The sequence below is a fragment of the Drosophila hydei genome, unplaced genomic scaffold (assembly GCF_003285905.1).
Source record: "Drosophila hydei strain 15085-1641.00,03,60 unplaced genomic scaffold, DhydRS2 tig00000384-arrow-arrow-pilon, whole genome shotgun sequence".
In the NCBI taxonomy this organism is placed as follows: Eukaryota; Metazoa; Arthropoda; class Insecta; order Diptera; family Drosophilidae; genus Drosophila; species Drosophila hydei.
In genome coordinates this window covers 297,715-320,008 of record NW_022045722.1, presented here as the reverse complement: position 1 = coordinate 320,008, position 22,294 = coordinate 297,715, and the positions used below count along the sequence as shown (strand labels likewise).

The 22,294-nt window shown below is 37.1% G+C and overlaps 1 protein-coding gene across 1 annotated transcript in view; it reads left to right on the top strand.

Annotated features, from left to right (window-relative positions):
* The first annotated feature begins 123 nt into the window (after positions 1–123).
* Positions 124–22,294, top strand: part of LOC111598063 (odorant receptor 13a) — a 60,889-nt gene continuing 38,718 nt past the window's right edge. Inside the window, exons 1-2 of the mRNA XM_030224198.1 lie at positions 124–485; positions 21,792–22,247. Coding sequence (XP_030080058.1) covers positions 124–485; positions 21,792–22,247 — 818 coding nt within the window. The remainder of the gene's footprint in view (positions 486–21,791; positions 22,248–22,294) is intronic.

Sequence of the window (22,294 nt, the reverse complement as noted above, 5' to 3'; positions counted from 1 at the left end):
TAACATCAAACAGGTTATTAATGACATCGTCTATAATTCATATTATAATTCCCACAATTTTTGTCTATGGGAGCATTTATAGCTGGTACACCACTGCTGTAAATAAATTTGAAATCAGTTACGATGTTCAATCCACTACCGTATGAAGATCCAAACTTCCGAATGCCATTTCAGTGCATTTGGTTAAAATTAAATGGCTCTTGGCCTCTTGAAACTGTTTCATCAACACATAAGCCTCGAAATTATCTCTTTGCATTGATTTACAATATATGGGCGTGGTATGTGATTGTATCGGTTGGCATTACCATTTGCTTTCAAACATCTTTTTTGTTAAACAATTTTGGAGATATAATAATGATAACGGAAAATTGCTGCTCTACTTTGATGGGTGCCCTTAACTTTGTTCGATTAATTCACTTACGTCTTAATCAACGAAGCTTCTGTGAATTAATTAAACAATTTGTAGTCGATATATGGATACCAGAGTAAGTAAAGTTATTTTAATATATTGCATTTGCATTGTTCTTGTAAATTATAATATTTGTAGTCCCAATGATATTAATATAGACAGAGGATTGTTTATAGTATATGGAAAGGAGAGAATATTTTAATACATAATTATTTTGATTTCATTGTATGTCATGAAAACTATTAGTCCAACTGAAAATATATTTTAAAAAATTATTACAACTTATTAATTCTGTCCAATCAAAATTAGAAGGTATTTCGAGAATGTTCAGTTCTTATAATTATTAATTAATGTTTTTGTGTGTGGGTTTTTTTATACCCTGATCCCATTAAAAATGGGAAATTTATTTATTAAATGGTATATCGTACGGCTAGAGCCTCCAAATGTTGTATTTAGTTTTATGTATATTTTATGCAATTTTGATTTTTATTGGATTTTGATACCAGCTCCAAATTTCTCCAAATTCTTAAAATTTAAGTTCTGTTGGAACTAGGGCCATTATGTGAGGGCGTTTGCATCTCTACGAAGTCAATAGAACATGTAGAGCATATGCTGAAAATTTCTTTAAAATCGATTAAGTAAAACAGAAGTTATTAAACAAAATGTTTGGCCAATTAAATCTCGGGTTCAATCGTCGCGGCGACGAGACATTTTTTATTAATTTTTTTTTTTAATTATGAAGTGGCGGTGTTGGTAGAGCTGATGCACGTTGCGTTCGAATCTTGGTGTGGTAATGTCAGTTTTTATTTGTATTTTTTTTAATACTCGATACAAACTAAGGAAAATATTAAACAACGCAGATAGGACTGAAATCAGGGTACCCCCAAGTCCGGCACCCCGACTAGAGTTTTCTTACTTGCGTTTTTGTGAAAATGGGAAATCAGGATATAATGGTTTGGTGCAAATATGTGTAACAGGCATAAAGTATATATATTCTTGATCAGGACGATAAGCCGAGTCGATTGAGCACTGTCCGTCTGTCTGTGTGTCCGTATGTGTGAACATCTATGAGCTAGAAACTTTTTGTTTGTTTCAAATATTCGACAACTATTACCGTTTTATTGTTATCTAATAAAAACATAATCGAAATGAAGTCAACAAATTATATCTAGTACGTCTTAAGAGCTAGAGCCTCAAAACTTTGTATTTAGCTTAATATATATTTTATGCAAGTTTTTGTTGGATTTTGGATACATGCTCCAAATTCTTTCAAATTATGAAAATTTCATTTAAGTCCATTAAGTAAAAAAGAAGTTATTAAATAAAACGTTGGCCAATTTACAAAAGCTCATGTCAAGCAGCGCCAAGCGCACGGAATTTTAAATGTTTGTATTCTTTTATGCTTGAATTGTTAACATAACTTGAAACTTACAAATTATTTCTCAAGCAGTGCAATGGTGGATTTGATGGAGGCCGCGATCGTAAACGCCATATGCTCGGTTCATTTGCTTTTTTTAATACTTGATGCAAATATTGAAAATCAGTCTAGTCAAGGACCCCGACAACAGCTTCTTACTTGTTTTTAAATGTATCTTTGTTTACCCTGAACTCGTTTTCAACGGGAAATCAGGGTATAATATGCATCTATGCAAAAGGTAGACGGAGGCATGGTAGACTCCATAAAGTATATATACAGCCCAGTCCGTCATTTATACGAGCTAGAGTCATAATTTTTTAGATCTGAATATATAGCAAAAATGATTGAAAACCAGTTATCAAATTATACTTTGTATGGCAGGGTGTCCAAATTTTGTAATTAGTTTTATGTAGATTTTATACAATTTTTCCATTATCTTCCCCTTTCAACGACTTATTAGGAGACGAATTCTAAGACAATTTGAAAGGACGTCAAGAGCAAGGACACTCATGTTTTCATAGGGGGAGTAGTTAACGAGTGTTGTCGCACGCAATGTTGGGGGCACTCTGATCGAAATGGTGAGTGTCGGCAACCAGAGCCTTTGCCCGTGTCGCAGCGTTATCGCTTATGCTATGTCGACTTGCCGACTGTTGTTGCAGAACTCTGTTTCCAGTTCTGAAGTTCAGCTTGTATTTGACCATTATTCAGAAGAGAATAAGCATACTTGCTCCGGCACAAGCCATAGCACACATGATTCATTATTGATTTTACATTGCTGAGCCACAATGCCAGAAAGTGAAATTGCTTGCTCTTCCTGAGAAGACAACTGTTACAGTTAATCTGTAATACGCCTTGGACTAGTAGTTTGTTTCACCTGTTTAATAATTTGTAATAATTATCCCTTGATGTAGATCCTGCGCCACCTGTGTCTCCTCCAGTGGATAACTGACTTCAGAGAAGATTATGTTGGGAAATTAAGTCCATTCACTGGACTTGTGGTTCAGTAATAATATATTAAATAATAAGTTGACGGCCAAGCCGCAGTAATGTTGAACGGACTTGTCTTTTTGTCTGTCTTTTTTTAAATTAGAACTAAAGCTAGGGAACATGCGCAAAGCTTAGCATAAGCAATTTTAGGGCATGCAGCTACAGAGTCGTAGTCGGCTAGCCGACCTAGCATCAGCGATAACGCTGCTCTTGTAACATATTGAGAATATCCGGTTACCGCTGCTGACTGTTGTAGCCTGGGCCATATAATTAATTAAAATTAACTTAATTAACAAGTTTATTTAATTCTTCCGAATCAATTCGGTTGTGAGCTGTAAAAAATGTATGTGGGTCAAGGCCCAAACTTCATATATCTTAACGACTACTCCTCGCCCATAATTCTCTCAGAGTCTATAAGTGCATCTCACACATAGTTGGTAACGTAAATATTATTGGCTAACGATCGAGCTCATGGTGCCAACACAGTAGCAGCTCAATTCAGCGGCTTGATCGCAATGATCGGTTATGGTAACTTGATATCTTGCGCATGCTAACAAATCAACATTAACCCTTATATTCCTTTATTTATATTTATATAATACAAACTGTACTTGGCTGCAGAAGAGCCTACTAAGAAAATCTCTGCTTATGTTATTTTCTTATATATTTAATTTATGTAACCAGTATCAGGGGCTTACACATGTATGTTTGTCTCGATGTTTTAGTCCATAAGAAGAGTTAAACTGAACTGATGATTTTACATTAGAATAAAACCTATTATTAGTATTATTATATTATTACTATTATTTAATTTTAGTTGCAGCATGATAGAATTTAGGTCTTCCTTCGGTAAGGTTACATAAGAGAGAGAGCATTTATTTACATCTGACTTATAATGATGATAATGGAGCTTGTAACAAGAGTTACGGGATCATATCTATTGCAACGATAGTTTTGATTTCATGGTCGTCAAATTTGACTTTTGACCTTTGACCTTTGATCGTTGACCTTTGAAATTTGATCATAACCCGTAACCCATGACCCATAATAACGACTCGTAAACCTGCATATTCTTGACAGTTTAGACTCAGCACTCTGCTCAAGCTAAAAATTGAGTATATTGGTAAGGATTAAGCCCTAGAAGCGGGCTGATATTGAGATCCCATATTTTCGATCATCGAACATACAACTTTTTAAATACAATACTATGTGTTGTGATGTTCGTGCGTATAATAAGTGTTTGTCAATCTTTTGAGGATTCCCTCTTCCAAAGCAACCAACAATTTTCGTCCGTTACATTCAATAAATTTCCACATTAAATTTTACATTTAAGTTTCAATAAATAAAATAAATAAATTAAGCAACGTGTTCTCCGCAGTACTCTCTTCCTTTAATAATTTTTCCTTTTGTCTCTCTGCTGGTATGTATGAACACGTCAATCAGAACGTATAAGAGCTAGATACTTGTAATTTGTTGTAGTTATCAATATACACACAAGTGTATATACATTTAAAACAACAAAAAATCACATTTTAACAAAAAAAAAACACGCATGCATAACCTATATAAAACAAAAAAAAAAAAAAACAATGAGCAGAGACATTTAAACAATATAGAAACGCAAGACCCTAATTCATGCAACATCAACAATTCCACAAACATTTAACTCTACCTAAATACGAAGCATGTCTACCATACATAAGAATAACTTCGTTTAATAATACACCATTGAAATTCCTGTTAGATACTGGATCAACAAATTCTTTTATTGAACCAAATCTAATAACGCTAGATAAGATGACAGCACTAGACTTACCCATTAGAATAAATACCGTTCTTAGCAGTCACGAAATTACAAACTCTACAAATATACCTCTATTCAAAGAATTCAACGAGTCAACAAACATACAACTATTAATTTTCAAATTCCACACCTTCTTTAACGGCCTTCTAGGTATGGACATACTAACAAAACTAAGTGCAAAAATTGTCTTACAAACACGACAGCTAGTAACCCCTCTTGTGACTTTACCCATCCTCACGAAAGTCGACACTACCATTCACGTCCACGAAATTTGTAGCTCTAGCAAGACATTATTACCATTGCCAGTCCAAAACAGTCAAAACACCTTACCATTTCTGGTGGATTATACACTGCTACCAAAGGTGTTGCAAGCCTCGAATTGGTCAACGAATCAACCGACGATCAAGTTCAAAAACAATAAAACATCCAACTCCACAACCTTGTGAATGCACCAACCCTCGAAGGCCTTACACAGTCTAAACCCAACATTCTGATTACAGAAAACCTAAATAAAGAGGAGAAATCACAGCTCATCCAAATTTGCTCAGACTTTTCAGACATATTTTATAAAGAAGACACCCAACTAACCTTCAGTAGCGAAATAACACACTCGATCCCAACTATAGATAATATTCCAATCCACGTTAAGTCTTATCGTCAGCCATTTATTCATAAACAAGAAATAAAGAAACAAATTTCTGAACTTCTTGATAAAAAAATAATAAGAAACAGTTTTTCGCCTTGGAGAGCACCCGTATGGGTTGTTCCAAAGAAAACAGAGAAAGGGATACAACAGAAATGGCGACTCGTTATTGATTTCAGAAAGCTTAACGAAAAAACAATTTCTGATAGATACCCAATGCCAAACATTAGTGAAATTGTAGATAATGTTGGTAAGGCATCTTATTTCACAACACTAGACTGGGCCAGCGGATTCCACCAAATCCAGTTGAGTCCCGCAGACATCCCTAAAACTGCGTTTTATATAGACAGTGGACATTTAGAGTACATCCATATGCCTTTCGGATTAAAAATCGCTCCAGCCACATTCCAAAGGGTGATGGATAACGTTTTGAGCGACTGTATAGGAAACATATGTCTAGTGTATTTAGATGATATTATTTTTTCAAAATCACTACAACAACACATAAATGATATTTCAACAATTTTCTCCAAATTTAGGAAGACAAACCTAAAAATTAAATCTTCAAAATGGCACTTCCTAAAAAAAGAACTCGAGTTCCTTGGATACATTGTTACACAGGATGGGATAAAACCAAACCCTACAAAAATTGAAAAAAGTTTCCCATTACCCAAAAATCGCAAAGACATTAAGTCTTCCTAGGTTTGCTCGGTTACTATCGTAAATTCATTAAGGACTTCGCGAAAATATCCAAACCACTAACAGGCCAATTAAAAGGGAAAAAGCCCATTGTTATAGACCAAGATTTCTTCGACGCATTCGAGCTCTCAAAAACCCTCCTTTGCAACGACCCCATACTTAAATATCCCGACTACGAAAAGCCCTTCACCCTAACGACAGATTCAAGTAACTTTGTTCTAGGTGCCGTTTTCTCACAGGGACCCTTAAACAATGACAGACCAATATGCTTCGCCAGCAGAACTCTGACGGAAGTTGAAGTAAATTACTCAACGGTTGAAAAAGAAATACTAGCGATTGTATGGGCAACCAAGTATTTCCGGCCATACCTTTTTGGCAAAAAGTTTACGATCGTAACAGATCATAGACCACTAACGTGGCTTATGAACTTTAAAGACCCTAGCTCAAAGTTGGTTCGTTGGTTCCTTAATGAATTCGATTTTGACGTTATATACAAAAAAAGGTTACAAAATGTCGTTGCCGACGCCCTCAGCAGAATAGACGTACACCTAAATCAGAAAGACAATAGCCAAGACCAGCTCGACAGTAGTATACCTACAAAGAACGTCATTAACGATTTCAGTACTCAATGCATTATAAAGACTGGACAACATCATAACATCACTTCAATGGCAACTTTCAAAAACAAGCTAAGACAGACAATAACCCGACAAACATACAACTTGACAGAAGTAACCAAAATACTGAAACTAATTTTAAAACCACGCAAAGTAGTTGCAGTACTCTCAACAGATGACATTTTTCAACTCATTAAAGAATCCTTCAATAAATATTTCTCCGACAGTAAACTATACAAAATTGTACATTGTGAATCCCTACTCGAAGCCATCACAGGCACAGAAGACCAAACTAAAACTATTGAAAAATATCACATTGACAACAATCATAGGGGCCTCAAATGAAAGCAAAACTAACAAACCTCATAAAAAACTGCGACACTTGTTAAACTCTAAAGTACGACAGACAACCTCAACCAGTTCCCCAACTACTAACCGAAACACCTAACAGGCCTTTAAAGATAGTTCATCTAGACGTCTACACAACAAATGACAATTGTAATCTAACTATAATTGATACATTTTCTAAATTCACACAAGCCTACCCCCTCCTAAGCAGAAATACAGTCAACATTGTTAAGAACCTGAAAACCTTTTTCAGCCTTTTCGGCATACCACAAAAACTTGTCTACGACTAAGGCACAGAATTTTCAGGGATTTTTGCGGACAGTACAATATCGCCCTACATACGACCTCCTTTCAACAGTCCTCAACCAACTCGCCCATCGACTCTGACAGAAATCTATAGACTCATCGAAGACAAATTTTAACAGACAAAATCAAAAATAGAACATGATGAAATCTTGACAGAATGCCTAATCACATACAATAACGGCGTACACTAGTACAAATCACACACCCTTTGAACTATTTACAGGACGAACCCACATATTTAATCAAGCAACTAAGATAAATAACGAACATGATTACCTAACTAAACAACGAATTCCGCGCCAAAATCTATTCTGAAATACAAAAGAAAATGCTTCAAGCTAAAATCAAACGTGTAGAAAAAACCAACGACAATATACCTAACCCACCCACTTTAGAAGAAAACGACGTTTTCTTCAGGAGAAGAAATAGACGCAATAAATTAACAAAGTTAAAGAAGATAGCGGCCCGACCCTTATAACAGCCAGAAACCAAAAAATACATAAATCAAAAATTCGCAAAACCATTAAACGACTAACTAGCACTACAAACTGATTCACAGACGCACAACACTACATGGATAGCTCTAAGACTCCTAGCTATGGGACAGTAAACAACCAATCTTGTACATAAATTCGGAGACGTCAGAAGATATCGCCGGATTAAGAGCATTGGAACACGTTGTTAACCTGACCAACTATGACACAAACATTAACGAATTTAGAAACATCATGAAAAGACTCCCCACACCTACACCATTGTACGAACCAAAAAACAGCCGTACTAGAGGAAGTCAATCAAAAACAATACAAGTTACATAGTCTAGTGAATCGTAAAAAGATTAAAAGAAACCGGTGAATATACGAATTAGGAACGGGGTAATCCCAATACGACTACGACAATTGAGCAACAAAAAATTAAACATAAAACCACGAACACAATTAAAATTAAAGCGTTTTATTTACACCAACGATTGTAACACATAACCTCGGCCACGATAGCATCGCCCATACGCTCGGGACGATAACTCGCGCTATCGCTATCGTGTGTATCGACAAGTATAACAAAAAATTTAAAAAACCGACATTAAGACAGCAAGCCAAGCAACTATCATAAACTCTACCGACATCGCCTTTTCATAATTAAACAATAAAAAAACGACAAAAAAACATTGGTTCGCCATTCTTCCCACGAACACAGGACATGGCATCTTTGAGTACCGCCTCTACCAACACCGACACAGATTAAGCACAACTAAAATTCTACATTTCGATTCTTTGAATAGAAAAGATTACACGCATTCAAATGTATGTGTGCAAGTTAACAACTAAACATATAAGATACACTCTCACAGTCATACATTGTTATTTCTAAGTACGCAACACACGATCATAAGTTTTGGTTGCCCTCAGCAACAAATACAACAACAACAGCAGCAGTAACAACGACGCTCGACGTACTAGAAACAACTGTAATAATAAGAACAACGTATATAAAATAAGATAAAAAATAACGGCAAATCAAAAGAGAAACGAAGACGAATAGCGGCGGTAGCGGAGTACACAAGCTATGCGAAACGTTACGCCGTTAACAACAGACACAGCAGACACAGCTCTCATTCTAGATCGTAACATTATAAGACGAGCGAATGATTAAACTCCGGCAGCCAGCATTTCATTCCTTTAAATCACTGCATGCTTTTATAATAAATATTGCATACCCCAAGATACACCAGTTTCCGTTATTGCCAACAGTTTTACCTGCCGATCTTTCTCGATCGGCCTAAGTTTTGAAAAGTGCAAACCATAAGCCAATGAGTTGGAATTATAGAAAGGTAAAAGTCGAATATAATAGTGACGATAGCTGGGAGGGGGAAATCAATTGCTCAGTAGATCCTACTCCTATAGATACCGTTGTAACTGAAGAAATGGAGCCGGGTCAACTTCAGACTCTCTTGCCATCAGGCAAGCTTTAGCGCAACAACAAAATCAGTTTCAAGCACAAATAACCGCTTTAACTTCGCAAGTACAGAGTTTGCAGGTGAAAGCGCCGCAAATCGTCACATACGAGAAAATATCCGTCGATCCTAACGCCAAATGCGATATTCCCTTAGACATTATTAAATCTGTGCCGGATTTCTCCGGCGTACAGGATGAGTATGTAGCATGGAGGCAAGCAGCCATCAACGCATACGAGCTATTCAAGAATTATCCAAAGAGCACTGCACACTACCAAGCGGTAGCGATCATTAGGAACAAAATCAAAGGCCCAGCTGGAGCCTTACTAGTGCCTCACAACACTGTCCTAAATTTCGATGCAATACTAGCTAGGCTAGATTGCACATACTCGGACAAAACATCCTTGCGCATGTTGAGGCAATGTTTGGAGTTAGTTACGCAGGGCGAAATGTCCCTGATGCAATACTACGTAGACGTCGAAAAGAAACTCACGTTCGTAACTAACAAAATCGTAATGTCTCACGACCAAGAAGGCGCCGATTTGCTCAACCGGGAGGTCAGAGACGACGCCTTGCACGCCTTTATCTCCGGTCTTAGAAAGCCGTTGAGAGCGGTTGTGTTCCCTGCACAACCAAAAGATCTACCATCCGCACTGGCCCTTGCCAGAGAGGCAGAAGCTAGCATTGAGAGAAGCATGTTCGCGAACTCTTACGCTAAAGCCTTGCAATACCGAGCGCAAACTGCTGAAGGTAACAAAAACCGTGCCCAAGCAAACAAACCAGATTTAACAAAGATGAGCAAAATCAGGAGGGAAATCCCCATTTTGTGAAACGCCAAAAGGGCGGTCCCCAGCCCCAGGCCCCTAAAGACAATCAAACCAGGGATCCACAGCCCATGGAAGTTGACTCTTCCTCCAGATTTAGACAAAAAACCGACTACAGCAAGCGTCAGGCTAATGAGTCCAACGCACCAAACCGCAAGAATTCGTCAGACCGTTCAACAGGTCAATCAGATTCCAAAGAAGCCGTAACAGAATTCGAGAAGGCGGCCAAAGAGGCAGTTGAAGAACTAGAGAGTGAGAACGAGTACGCACCTAGTGACTACTCGATTCATTTTTTAGGGAACACTCCCGGCTTCCGTACATTGAACGACGGTTGGCTGGGAGAACTCTGAAGATGTTGATTGATACTGGCGCGGCAAAAAATTATGTGAAGCCCTTAACAGAGCTAAATACCATAACGCCGGTCGCCAAGTCATTCTCGGTAAACTCGATCCACGGGTCTACCGAAATCAAGCGCAAATGCTTTATGAATATTTTCCAACATACTTCCCCGTTTTTTCTCCTCGATACCCTAAGTTCTTTCGACGCCATCATAGGCTTCGACTTGCTATCACAAGCCGGAGTCAAATTGAACTTGGCAAAAACTTGGTTGATAAAAAAGGCACTGACTCATACGGTAACCCAAAAAAAAGGTTGGTAATCGACTTCAGGAAACTGATCGAAAAAACCATACCGGACCGTTACCCCATGCCGAGCATCCCCATGATCTTAGCCAATCTAGGAAAGGCAAGGTACTTCACTCCCCTCGACTTAAAGTCTGGGTACCATCAAATCTACCTTGCGGAGCATGACCGCGAAAAGACTTCGTTTTCAGTAAGCAGCGGCAAGTACGAGTTCTGTCGCCTACCATTCGGCCTGCGCAATGCAAGCAGCATATTCCAAAGGGCAATAGACGATATCCTGAGGGAACATATAGGAAAGATTTGCTTTGTCTATGTAGACGACGTCATAATTTTTTCTAAAAACGAAACGGAGCACCTTCAACACATTAACATTGTGTTAAAATGTCTAATCGACGCCAACATGCGTGTAGGCCCTGAAAAGACTCGATTCTTCAAGGAAAGTATCGAATTCCTGTGTTTCATCGTAATCAAAGACGGGGCAACATCTGATCCCAAAAAAGTTAAAGCCATTCAGGTATTCCCCGAACCAAAGAGTGTCTACGGCGTTAGGACCTTCTTGGGGTTAGCCAGCTACTATAGGGTCTTTATTAAGGACTTTGCCGCTATAGCGCGTCCGATATCGGACATACTTAAAGGGGAAAATGGTTCAGTCAGTAGGCACGTATCAAAGAAAATTCCTGTTGAATTTAATGAAGTTCAACGCGATGCATTTCACCGTCTACGGAGTATTTTGGCTTCAGAAGATGTCATGTTAATGTATCCAGACTTCCAGAAACCGTTCGATTTAACCACTGATGCTTCGGCCAGTGGAATTGGCGCGGTTCTTTCCCAAGGAAATAGGCCAATAGCAAAGATTTCTCGCGCCTTAAAACAGGTCGAACAAAACTATGCCACTAACGAAAGAGAATTGCTGGCCATTGTGTGGGCTTTGGGCAGACTGTAGAACTTTTTGTACAGTTCTTGGGAAATTAACATTTTCACGGACCACCAGCCGCTCACGTTCGCTGTTTCGGACAAGAACACGAATTCCAAGATTAATAGATGGAAATCTTACATTGACCAGCACAATGACAAAATGTTTTATAAACCGGGCAAAGAAAATCTGGTGGCGGGTGCCCTTTCAAGGCACAACATTAATGCCCTGCAAGATGGGCCCCGTTCAGACGCTGCAACCGTTCACAGCGAACTTCCCCTGACCTACACGGTCGAAACAACAGACAAACCGTTGAATTGCTTTAGGAACCAGATTGTCCTAGAGGAATCGCGTTTTCCGCTAAAGCGAAATTTGTTGCTGTTTCGCAGCAAAACACGCCACTTGATCAGTTACAAGAGAACAATTCTCAAAACTCTCAAAGAAGTTGTGAACTCTGGAGTCGTTAATGCAATACATTGCGATCTTCCCACGTTGGCAAGTTTCCAATACGACCTGATTTTGCATTTCCCTGCCACCCAATTCTGGCATTGCAAAAACCTTGTGCAAGATATAACGGACAAAAACGAGCAGTTAGAAATCATCACTGCCGAGCACAATCGAGCGCACAGAGCAGCTCAAGAAAACATCAAACAAGTACTTCGTGACTATTCCTTTCCCAATATGGCCAGTTTGGCCAAGAAAGTGGTTGCAAACTGCGGGGTCTGCACTAAAGCCAAGTATGATAGGCACCCGAAGAAACAAGAACTCGGGGAAACGCCTATACCAAATTATACTGGCGAAATGTTGCATATTGACATTTTCTCGACAGACAAGAAACAGTTCTTGACCTGCATAGACAAATTCTCCAAATTTGCAGTCGTCCAACCGATATTATCCAGAACGATAATCGATGTCACAAGCCCTCTAATGCAAATTGTTAACCTTTTCCCCGCAACCAAGACAATTTATTGCGATAACGAGGAGGCCTTCAATTCCGAGACCATCACTTCGATGCTCCGAAACGCCTACGGCATTTGCATTGCGAATGCGGCTCTGATTCACAGCACCTCAAACTGCCAGGTAGAGCGCTTTCATAGCACCCTGACCGAAATTGCGAGATGCCTCAAATTAGACAGGAAAATCAGCGACACTACAGAATTAATCTTAAAGGCTACGATAGAGTACAACAAAAGTTTGCACTCAGTAACCCGCGAGAAACCAATTGAGATCGTCCATGCAGCAGCTTATGATCGTCACGAGAACGTCAAAGACAGGCTAATTAAGGCACAGCAAGACAATATCAAAAGGTGCAATGCATCCAGGCAAAACCGCGTTTTCGAGGTAGGAGAAAAGGTGTTCCAGAAGAACAACAAGAGGCTAGGGAACAAGTTAACTCCCTTATGCTCAGAACGAAAAGTCGAAGCAGACCTGGGAACGTCTGTCCTCATTAAGGGGAGGGTGGTCCATAACCTGAAATAAGTTTTCCTCTACAATTAGCTAGTAAGCCAACTTAGAGTAAGAACACCGTCTTATATTGTGCGTCCATTTCAGGTTTGCACTCACTTTGCTTGTGGCACTAGCAGCGGTAAATGCTCGGATCACCGACTTCTCGCATGCCGACTACATTCCGGTCTTAGACGGGGAAGTACTGGTATTCGATCAACATAGCTACTTGAGGCACTCAAGTAACATTTCTGAATTTGTTAGTATGGTAGACGAGACGGAAAAACTGTCCGATTCCTTTCCACAGTCGCATATGCGCAAACTACTAGACGTAGACACAGATCTCCTTAGAACATTGTTGTCCGTTCTTCAAGTGCATCAAAAATTTTCACGAAGCCTCGATTTCTTAGGCACTGCCTTGAAGGTTGTTGCTGGCACCCCTGATGCTTCAGATTTCCTAAGGGTCCGCGTTAATTAGACGCAGTTGGTGGAGGCTAACTCCAAACAGATACTAATAAACTCCGAAACTCAAAAACAAATAAACAGACTGACGGACACTATCAATAAAATTATCAGTTCCCGCAAAGGCGATTTGGTCGACACTCCTCATTTATTCGAGACACTGTTGGCAAGAAATAGAATACTGAACGCAGAAATTAAAAATTTAATACTCACCATAACGTTGGCAAAAGCAAATATAGTAAATCCTACAATCCTTGATCATACCGATCTGAAATCACTTATAGAACAAGATAACCCAATAGTTAGCTTAATAGAAGCTTCTAAGATCAAGGTCCTTCAGTCCAAGAATATTATCCACATATTAATAGCCTACCCTAAAGTTGAGCTTGGGTGCCAAAGGGTCTCCGTCTACCCCGTTTCACACCAATAAACCATTCTGCGACTCGACGAAGACACGTTGGCGGAATGCAAAAAGGATACCTTTGCAGTTACTGGATGCACCGTAACTACGCATAACACCTTCTGCGAACGAGCACGACGCGAAACCTGTGCTAGCTCCCTTCACGCGGGAAACATCGCCAACTGCCACACTCAACCTAGCCACCTGAAAGCGATAATGCCTGTAGACGACGGCGTCGTGGTTATCAACGAAGCGCGTCCGAACAGATGATGGCGCAGAGGTAACCGTCTCAGGAACCTTCCTGATAACTTTCGAACGGTCTGCAGCTATCAATGGCACAGAATTTGTAAATTTGCGCAAATCACCAAGCAAGCAGCCTGGCACCGTGAGGTCACCGCTCCTAAACATCATCGGACATGACCCGGCTTTAAGCATACCACTCCTACATCGTATGAACATCAACAACTTGCAATCAATTCGAGATTTCAAGGAGGAGGTAATTGCGGCTGACTCGCCTAAATTTTGGTTCGCGGTTGGTGCGTCCTGAACGTCGGACTAATTGGCTCATTCGTCCTTTTTATGGCACTTAGGAGAAAGCGAGCTACATTAAGGATACAGAAGGCTTTGGAGAACTTTAATATGACCGAGGACGGCCATCATCCTGAGGGGGGGGTAGTTAACAACTAAACATATAAGATACACCCTCACAGTCATACATTGTTATTTCTAAGTACGCAACACACGATCATAAGTATTTGGTTGCCCTCAGCAACAAATACAACAACAACAGCAGCAGTAACAACGACGCTCGACGTACTAGAAACAACTGTAATAATAAGAATAACGTACATAAAATAAGATAAAAAATAACGGCAAATCAAAAGAGAAACGAAGACGAATAGCGGCGGTGGCGGAGTACACAGGCTATACGAAACGGTTTTGAAAAATGCCAAAAGTGCAGTCTCATAGCATACGCCGTTAACAACAGACACAGCAGACACAGCTCTCATTCTAGATCGCAACATTATAAGACGAGCGAATGATTAAACTCCGGCATTGCCGTCAATGAACTTTATCAGCGTTATCAATCATAGTTGACCACGTCCAAGACGGGTAACCGGGAAAGCTCCCACAACCTAATCACTTGTTCCAATAGTTACCTGTTGGATTCATCACCACCTCACAAAGAGAATTAAGTCACCACCGTCCGATCAACCAAACATCGTCGCCAGACAACGAGGTTACGACAGAAGACTTAATTTGTACACGTATCGGAAAATGCTAATAATTAAAATTGTTACAATCGGGTGTTAACTAGTATATAAAACTAGAGTTACATAGCTGAATAAATGTAGGTCTATAGCATGCGCAAATCAAGTTTGTTTTAAATATTCGCAGACTATATCACTATAGTTTTATTTATATCTCGTACAACAAAAGAGCTATATTCTTATATTTAGTTTTATATATATTTGCATATATGTATATGCATTTTTCATACATGTGCATATACATTTAAATACGTTAATTTTTATACCCTGATCCCATTGAAAATGAGAAATCAGGGTATAATGGGTTTCTGCAAATGTATGTAACAGGCAGAAGGAGGCTAGGCAGACACCATAAAGTATATATATTCTTGATCAGGCGACAAGCCGACTGTCCGTCTGTCCGTATGTGTGAACGCGTGGTTGTCAGCATCTATAAGAGCTAAACACTTGAAATTTGTTTGTAGGTCCGTATATAGCACGTAATTATGCACTTCTTTTGATAAGAGTTAATACATGTTCTTTATTTGAAGCCAGAAATACAACTGTCCCTTATTCAATGTTAAGGGGCCTTTTATACGATTCTATGCTTATGTTAGACAGCGGAAGCTGCGATAATTGTTTATGTTTGTAATATGCGGATTGCGTCTTATTGCTAAAGTGTGTTTATATTATACAGTTGCTTATTGCTAAAGTGTGTTTATATTATGCAGCTGGGCTGCGACAATCTTCTGCGATAATTTTTTAGGTTTGCAATTTTGGATTATGTACTTTGAGTTAATTGGATTTTTTACATCAAGGAAGATTGCAAACCCTTAATGTCAACTGAAGCTTATTTTATGATGTCAGCTGACGCTGCGGGAAGTGATGCTGATGACATAACTCCTCCCCTCTTAGAGTATGAATTCTCCTGAATTCTTTTTAAATTAATAATAATATTTTGCCTTTGCATCGTAAGTATACATAAATCATAAAACATATATATATCATATTTCAATTCTGTGATTTCTTTTAAAGTTTCAAAGCTTTTTATTGTTAAATGATCTAAATTAATAGTATTTTTGTAGGTTGATTTAATAGTTCTGTGGAATATAAAAATTGTTAGTAAAATTCTATTTTTTCATTGGAAAATGTTTCTTTTAAAATTTTTATTTTACAATTTCCAAATTGTATGAGGTAATTTCAATGTGATATTATTAAATATAAATTTATAATTGTTGGCAAGAGTGCAACTTTTAATAAATTTAAGTTCCTTTAAAATTGTATTTGGTTTATATTCCAGTGTGTTATCGTTAACTTATATAATTAATAAGTTTTCTTGATCAATTTGGATATAATCTGTATTAGGCATTGGGATAAGTAACTTAACATCTACACTTATATAATTTATTGGAATTTTTATTGCTATTATTATGCAATTAATTTTGTATTTTAAAATGCCCATACTAATTAATTTTAATTTATAAAAATCAATATCAAATTTGTTTATTTCTTCTTCTGACAAAATTTCTGGTAAAATTATATTATTCTTTGCAGAGGCTATATTTTTCTAAATTTTTTTATTTCGGCATTTGGTCATTGTAAAAGATTTTCATTAAGATTTTTCTATTTTGGTTATTTAGGCTTGTCAGTGTTTCGTTAATGATTATTCGGTCGTGCCTAATCGTTTCTGCAAAACTATGTATTGTGTCGTTGAAATGTGAATTTATGATTATATGTTGGTTCATGTTGCTTATGATGTTATGGTATGATATTTTGGTCGATTATATCAAAGTGTTCTAAGATATCAGTCCTGTCTTCGTCGTCCATTAGACCAAAGAGCCATTTGTGTGCTGTTTGTATTTGTAAGCCACTTTTATTTCTGCTAAAAGGTGTAATAGATTTAATCTTTGCCTTTATTAATCTGATTTCTACTAGTAGTTACTCTTTGTCTGTAATATTGGCTGTTCTTATGTTTGTTTCAATCTGTTTTAAAATATCCTGAAGTGGGTGAACCTTCTTTGTTTTTTGTATTCTTCTCTTGTATTATTTATCTGGCTTATAGTTATTTTTTACGTTCCTCAATAATCATTTTTAATTTATTTATATCTTCTGTATTTTTTGCATAATTTGGTAACATTTTATTGTTGAATGATAACGGTTATTGTAAGCTATTATTGCTAATTGAATTTTAGATTCAATGGATAGTTCATTATTATCTATTCCTGTTATTTTTTCAATTAATGTAGAATGTAATCTTTCACTATCAGCGTTTCCTGTATGGGAGTTGGGCTTTGTATAATGTATTTCAATATCTTCATTGTTTAAAAACTGTATTATGTTCTGATTTAAACTCATAATCCATTGTTATTTTCTGTTGCTTGTTAAATTTTACAAAATGTCCTATCATAATTTGCATCTTTGTTCGCCAATTTCTATCAGTAATATTATAAGCAACTGCAAATGTTGTAAGTTTATCTATGATTGTAGCAAAAGATTTGTGTTTTATGTGAAATATATCTAAATGTATAATTTTGTTTTTATACCCTGATCCCATTGAAAATGGGAAATCAGGGAATAATGGTTTTGTGTAAATGTATGTAACATGCAGAAGGAGGCGTGGCAGAGCCCATAAAGTATATATATTTTGGATCAGGACGACAAGCCCAGTCGATTGAGCCCTGTCCGTCTGTCTGTCCGTCCGTCTGTCCGTCCATCTGTCCGTCCGTCTGTCCGTCTGTCCGTATGTGTGAACGCGTGGATCTCAGCATCTAGAAGAGCTAGAGACTGAAATTTTCTTTTGTAAGTCCGTGTATAGCACGCGCAGGTCAAGTTTGTTTCAAATATTCGATTACTATTCGCATTTAATTGTTATCGAATAAAATCATTATTGAAATGCAGTAAATAAATTATATCTCGAACGTCTTAAGACCTAGAGCCAAATTTTGTATTTAGTTTTATGTATATTTTATGCAATTTTGATTTTTGTTGGATTTTGGATACCGGCTCCAAATTCCCCCAAATTCTTAAAATTTAAGTTTAGTGGGAACTAGGGCCATTATGTGAAGCCAAAACAACCAAGCCAATAAGATATGTAGATCATATGCAGAAAATTTCATTAAAATCCAATAGATCAAAAGTTATTAAACAAAACGTTTGGCCAATTTGCAAAAGCACATGTTAGCAGCGCCACGCGCACGTATTTTTCCTACGCGTGTGCACACATACATTCAAATGCGTGAATTCTTTTTTATTCGAAGAATCGAAATTGCGATTGAATTGGGCTGAATTATTAGTTGCTCCTTAAATTCAAATTTGCAGCTATTCTTACAAGTGGTGCAGTGGCTGCGTTTGTAGAGGCGGTGCTCGTAAGAAGCTAGTTCCATGGTTCGAGACCAGTGGAGATGGAATATTATTTATTGTTTTATTTGCTTAAATTATGAAGTGGCGCTGTTGGTAGAGTTGCTGCGCGTTGCGTAAAAATAGTGGGTTCGAATCCTGGTGTCGTACTGTCGATTTTTACTTTATTCTTTTGAATACTCGATACAAACTACGGAAAATATTAATAAACTGAAAGAGGACTTGGATCAGGGTATCGGGCACCATGACTACCCTGACTAGAGTTTTCTGACTTGTTATATTTCGATTATTTGCTTTCTTACTTCTTCTTCATATTTTGGAGGAACCCTATAGAGTTTTGAATTTATAGGATGATCTTTTATGGTTTTAATATTGTGAAGTATTGTATTAGTGTTAGTTAACTGATCAGCATCTTTAAAATATAACTTTTCATACTTTTTCGTAAGATTTTACTATCTGCGCTTCTTCAGCATTGAGCTCTTCTAGCTTAAAGTCATCACTTTCGCCTGCTTCCATTACAGTAACATCTTCTGATAATTTGGAAACGAACGGAATTTCGACTCCATTGCAAAGCTTAATTATTTTGTTTTTAAAATCCATATCTTCCAAGTTTGCTTGGATAAAATCCATGCCCAATAAAAAATCATATGATCTTTCTATGGATATACCTACCCATCGTAGTCTTGCGCAATCTGCATATTTAAATTCACTTGCTACTTCTGTTTTAACTAAATAGCTGTCATTTTTTATATCCCCATTAATAGTGTAAATGGTTTTTGAAAATTTTAAAATTATTTTATACTTTGATTCATGAATATTGTCGGTATTTAATATACTTATAGTAGATCTAGTATCTACTAAAATTAGTAAAGAATCCCCCTCAATAGTTCCTTTAATGAAAACTGTTCTTTTGTCCGAGGCTAGTTGGTAAAAAATTCTTCCTGTTTATTTTCGTAATTTGGATTATTATTTATTTTTTCATCATTAAATTGTCTACACTCAATGCTTCTGATGTGGTTGCTGATGATGAAATATAAAACGAAATTAGAAAGTCAATTTCTTACATCTGTTACAGTTGTTTTATTCATAAGGGCAATTGCCATCGGACCACATGCTAATTCTATAACTCTTTGAATTAATAATCCAATTAGAATATCAACTAGTTTACTATCAACAATTCCTCAACAATTGTTCTTATTTTATTATTAAAATCTCTTACGCTTGTTACTCTTAAGTTATTAATCTTCCTAGTTAGTCCCATCTCATCCGTTCTTGGTCTTTAGTGATGTCTCAAACGATTTTTGCACTACGTGCAGTTTGCTGGTGCTTGTGGATTAATGTTAAGCATAGTTCTAGCCTGACCTTGAATTTTGGTATTGAATATGACAGTGAAGACCTGGTCATTGTCATCGTACTCCTCCACGATCTGGTCTACTGCAGACAGGAATCCATGCAGTTCCTTTGAGTTGCAATTGGATTTCTGCCTTCACCTTCTCTTGCGATAATTACGTTTGTTAACAGTTGAATGAATTGTTGCAATTCAAAGATTTTTTGTTGATTTGTCATTTTTTTTGTTTTGTGTTTGAACTGTATAAAAGTAACCCTGATCCCATTGAAAATGGGAAAATGAGAAAAAAAATGGGTAGACTCCATAAAGTATATATATTATTGATCAGGACGACAAGCCCAGTCGATTGAGCCCTGTCTGTCCGTTTGTGTGAACGCGTCGATCTCAGCATCTATAAGAGCTAGAGACTTTTTGTACGAATTTTGGGAGATTTAGAGCCGGTATCAAAAATCCAACCAAAATCAAAATTTGGAGGCTCTAGCTCTTAAGACGTCCAAGATATAATTTATTAACTGTATTTCAAACATGTTTTTATTCGATAACAATTAAATGCGAATATTTATCGAATATTTGAAACAAACTCGATATGCAAAAAAAATTTCAGTCTCTCTCTTATAGAAGCTGAGATCAACGCGTTCACACATACGAAGAGACGGACCGACAGACAGATGGACAGGCGGACAGACAGACTGACGGACAGGGCTCAATCGACTCGGCTTGTCGTCCTGATCAAGAATATATATACTTTATAGGGTCTGCCACGCCTCCTTCTGCCTGTTACATACATTTGCACAAAGCCATTATACCATGATTTCCCATTTTCAATGGGATCAGGGAATACAAAATATGAGTTATCCATAACATCCTATGAACAGTGAGTCCTTGTATCTTTTATCAAAATTCGCAACGTTTTTCGTTACTGCTGATTTTTCAGAAACTTCAAAAACGTTAAAGTAAAAATTTTTTACAGCCTGAACACATTAATTGGAAATCTGTATATAATGGTTCTGTAAAAATATAAGGAACAGGCAGGAGGAGGCGTATTATTGACCCATAAAGTAAATGTATTCAGGATCAAGATGACGATCCAACTCGATAATTATAATCGAAATATAGAAATATATAATTTTTCGATGTTGGCGATCTAAACAATTTTTACAGTTTTGTAAACTCGTGGCGTAAGTCTTCTGGCTTCAGTATTTTTCCTTCGCCCATTCTAATCAGCATTATTATTTTTGTTGATTTTTCATGTGATTTTTGTTGATTTTTCATATGTACATTCAAATGCGTTATTCATTTATATTGTATTATTATCCAAATGATGATCAAAATGTGTTTTGAGTTGTCAGCTGATAGTTTACTTTAGATTTGCAAATTTCCATCTGAGTAATACAGCGATGGTGATGGTACAGGCGGTACTTGGTACCTCCAATAAAATTTGTTGCCTCTAGCTCTTATTGATGCTGAGATCGACGCGTTCATACGGACGGACGGACAGGGCTCATTCCACTCAGCTTTTGGTCCTGATCTAGAATATATATACTTAATAGGCTCTGTTTCATAGTTTGTCATAAAACCATTATACCCTGATTTCCCATTTTCAACTAATTAAAATCAAAATTGAACGAAATATACATAAAACTAAATTCAAAGTTTGGAGCCTACAAAAAAAATTCAAGTCTCTAGCTCTTATAGATGCTTAGATTGACGCGGTCACACATACGGACGGACCGACGGGCGGACATGGCTCAACCAGCTCGCATCCGTTAGGACAAGAAGTAACACAGGATACAAACGTTGCACCATCATGCATAATACTCATATTTAATTTAGTTTTGAGTTTTACTTAATATTAGCTTACCTCATTAATTAAATTTATCTTTATATGCACCTAATGAATTTAACATTTTTATATTGATTCAATTCAGTTGCAATAAATATTAAACTTAATTTATTTTGTATTTAACAGTAGCAAAAACGCCAGCATCACCAAAAAATGTCGTAAGCGGATGGTTACTTTTCAAGTTATGACGATATTATTGTCTTGCCTTATACTAATGTACTGCGTACTACCACTAGTGGAACTATTTTACATTGTGGGGACTGATGTACCAGTAAAGCCATTTCCTTATAAGATGGTTTTTCCGTACGATCCATACAATAGTTGGATACGTTATACACTAACATATATATTTACTGCGTATGCTGGTATTTGTGTGGTGACCACACTGTTTGCTGAGGATTCAGTTTTTGGATTTTTTACAACATACACATGTGGACAATATCGTTTATTGCATAAACGCATCGACGTTTTAGTGGATAAGTGCAAAAAAAATATGTCTTTCGGAACTAACACTGAAGAACTTAACCTAAAAATAATACGCGAACTTCAAAGCATTTCACAACACCACAACAAAATAATCAGGTAAGAGTTTATATCTTATTGAAATTGAAATAAATACCAATTTTACA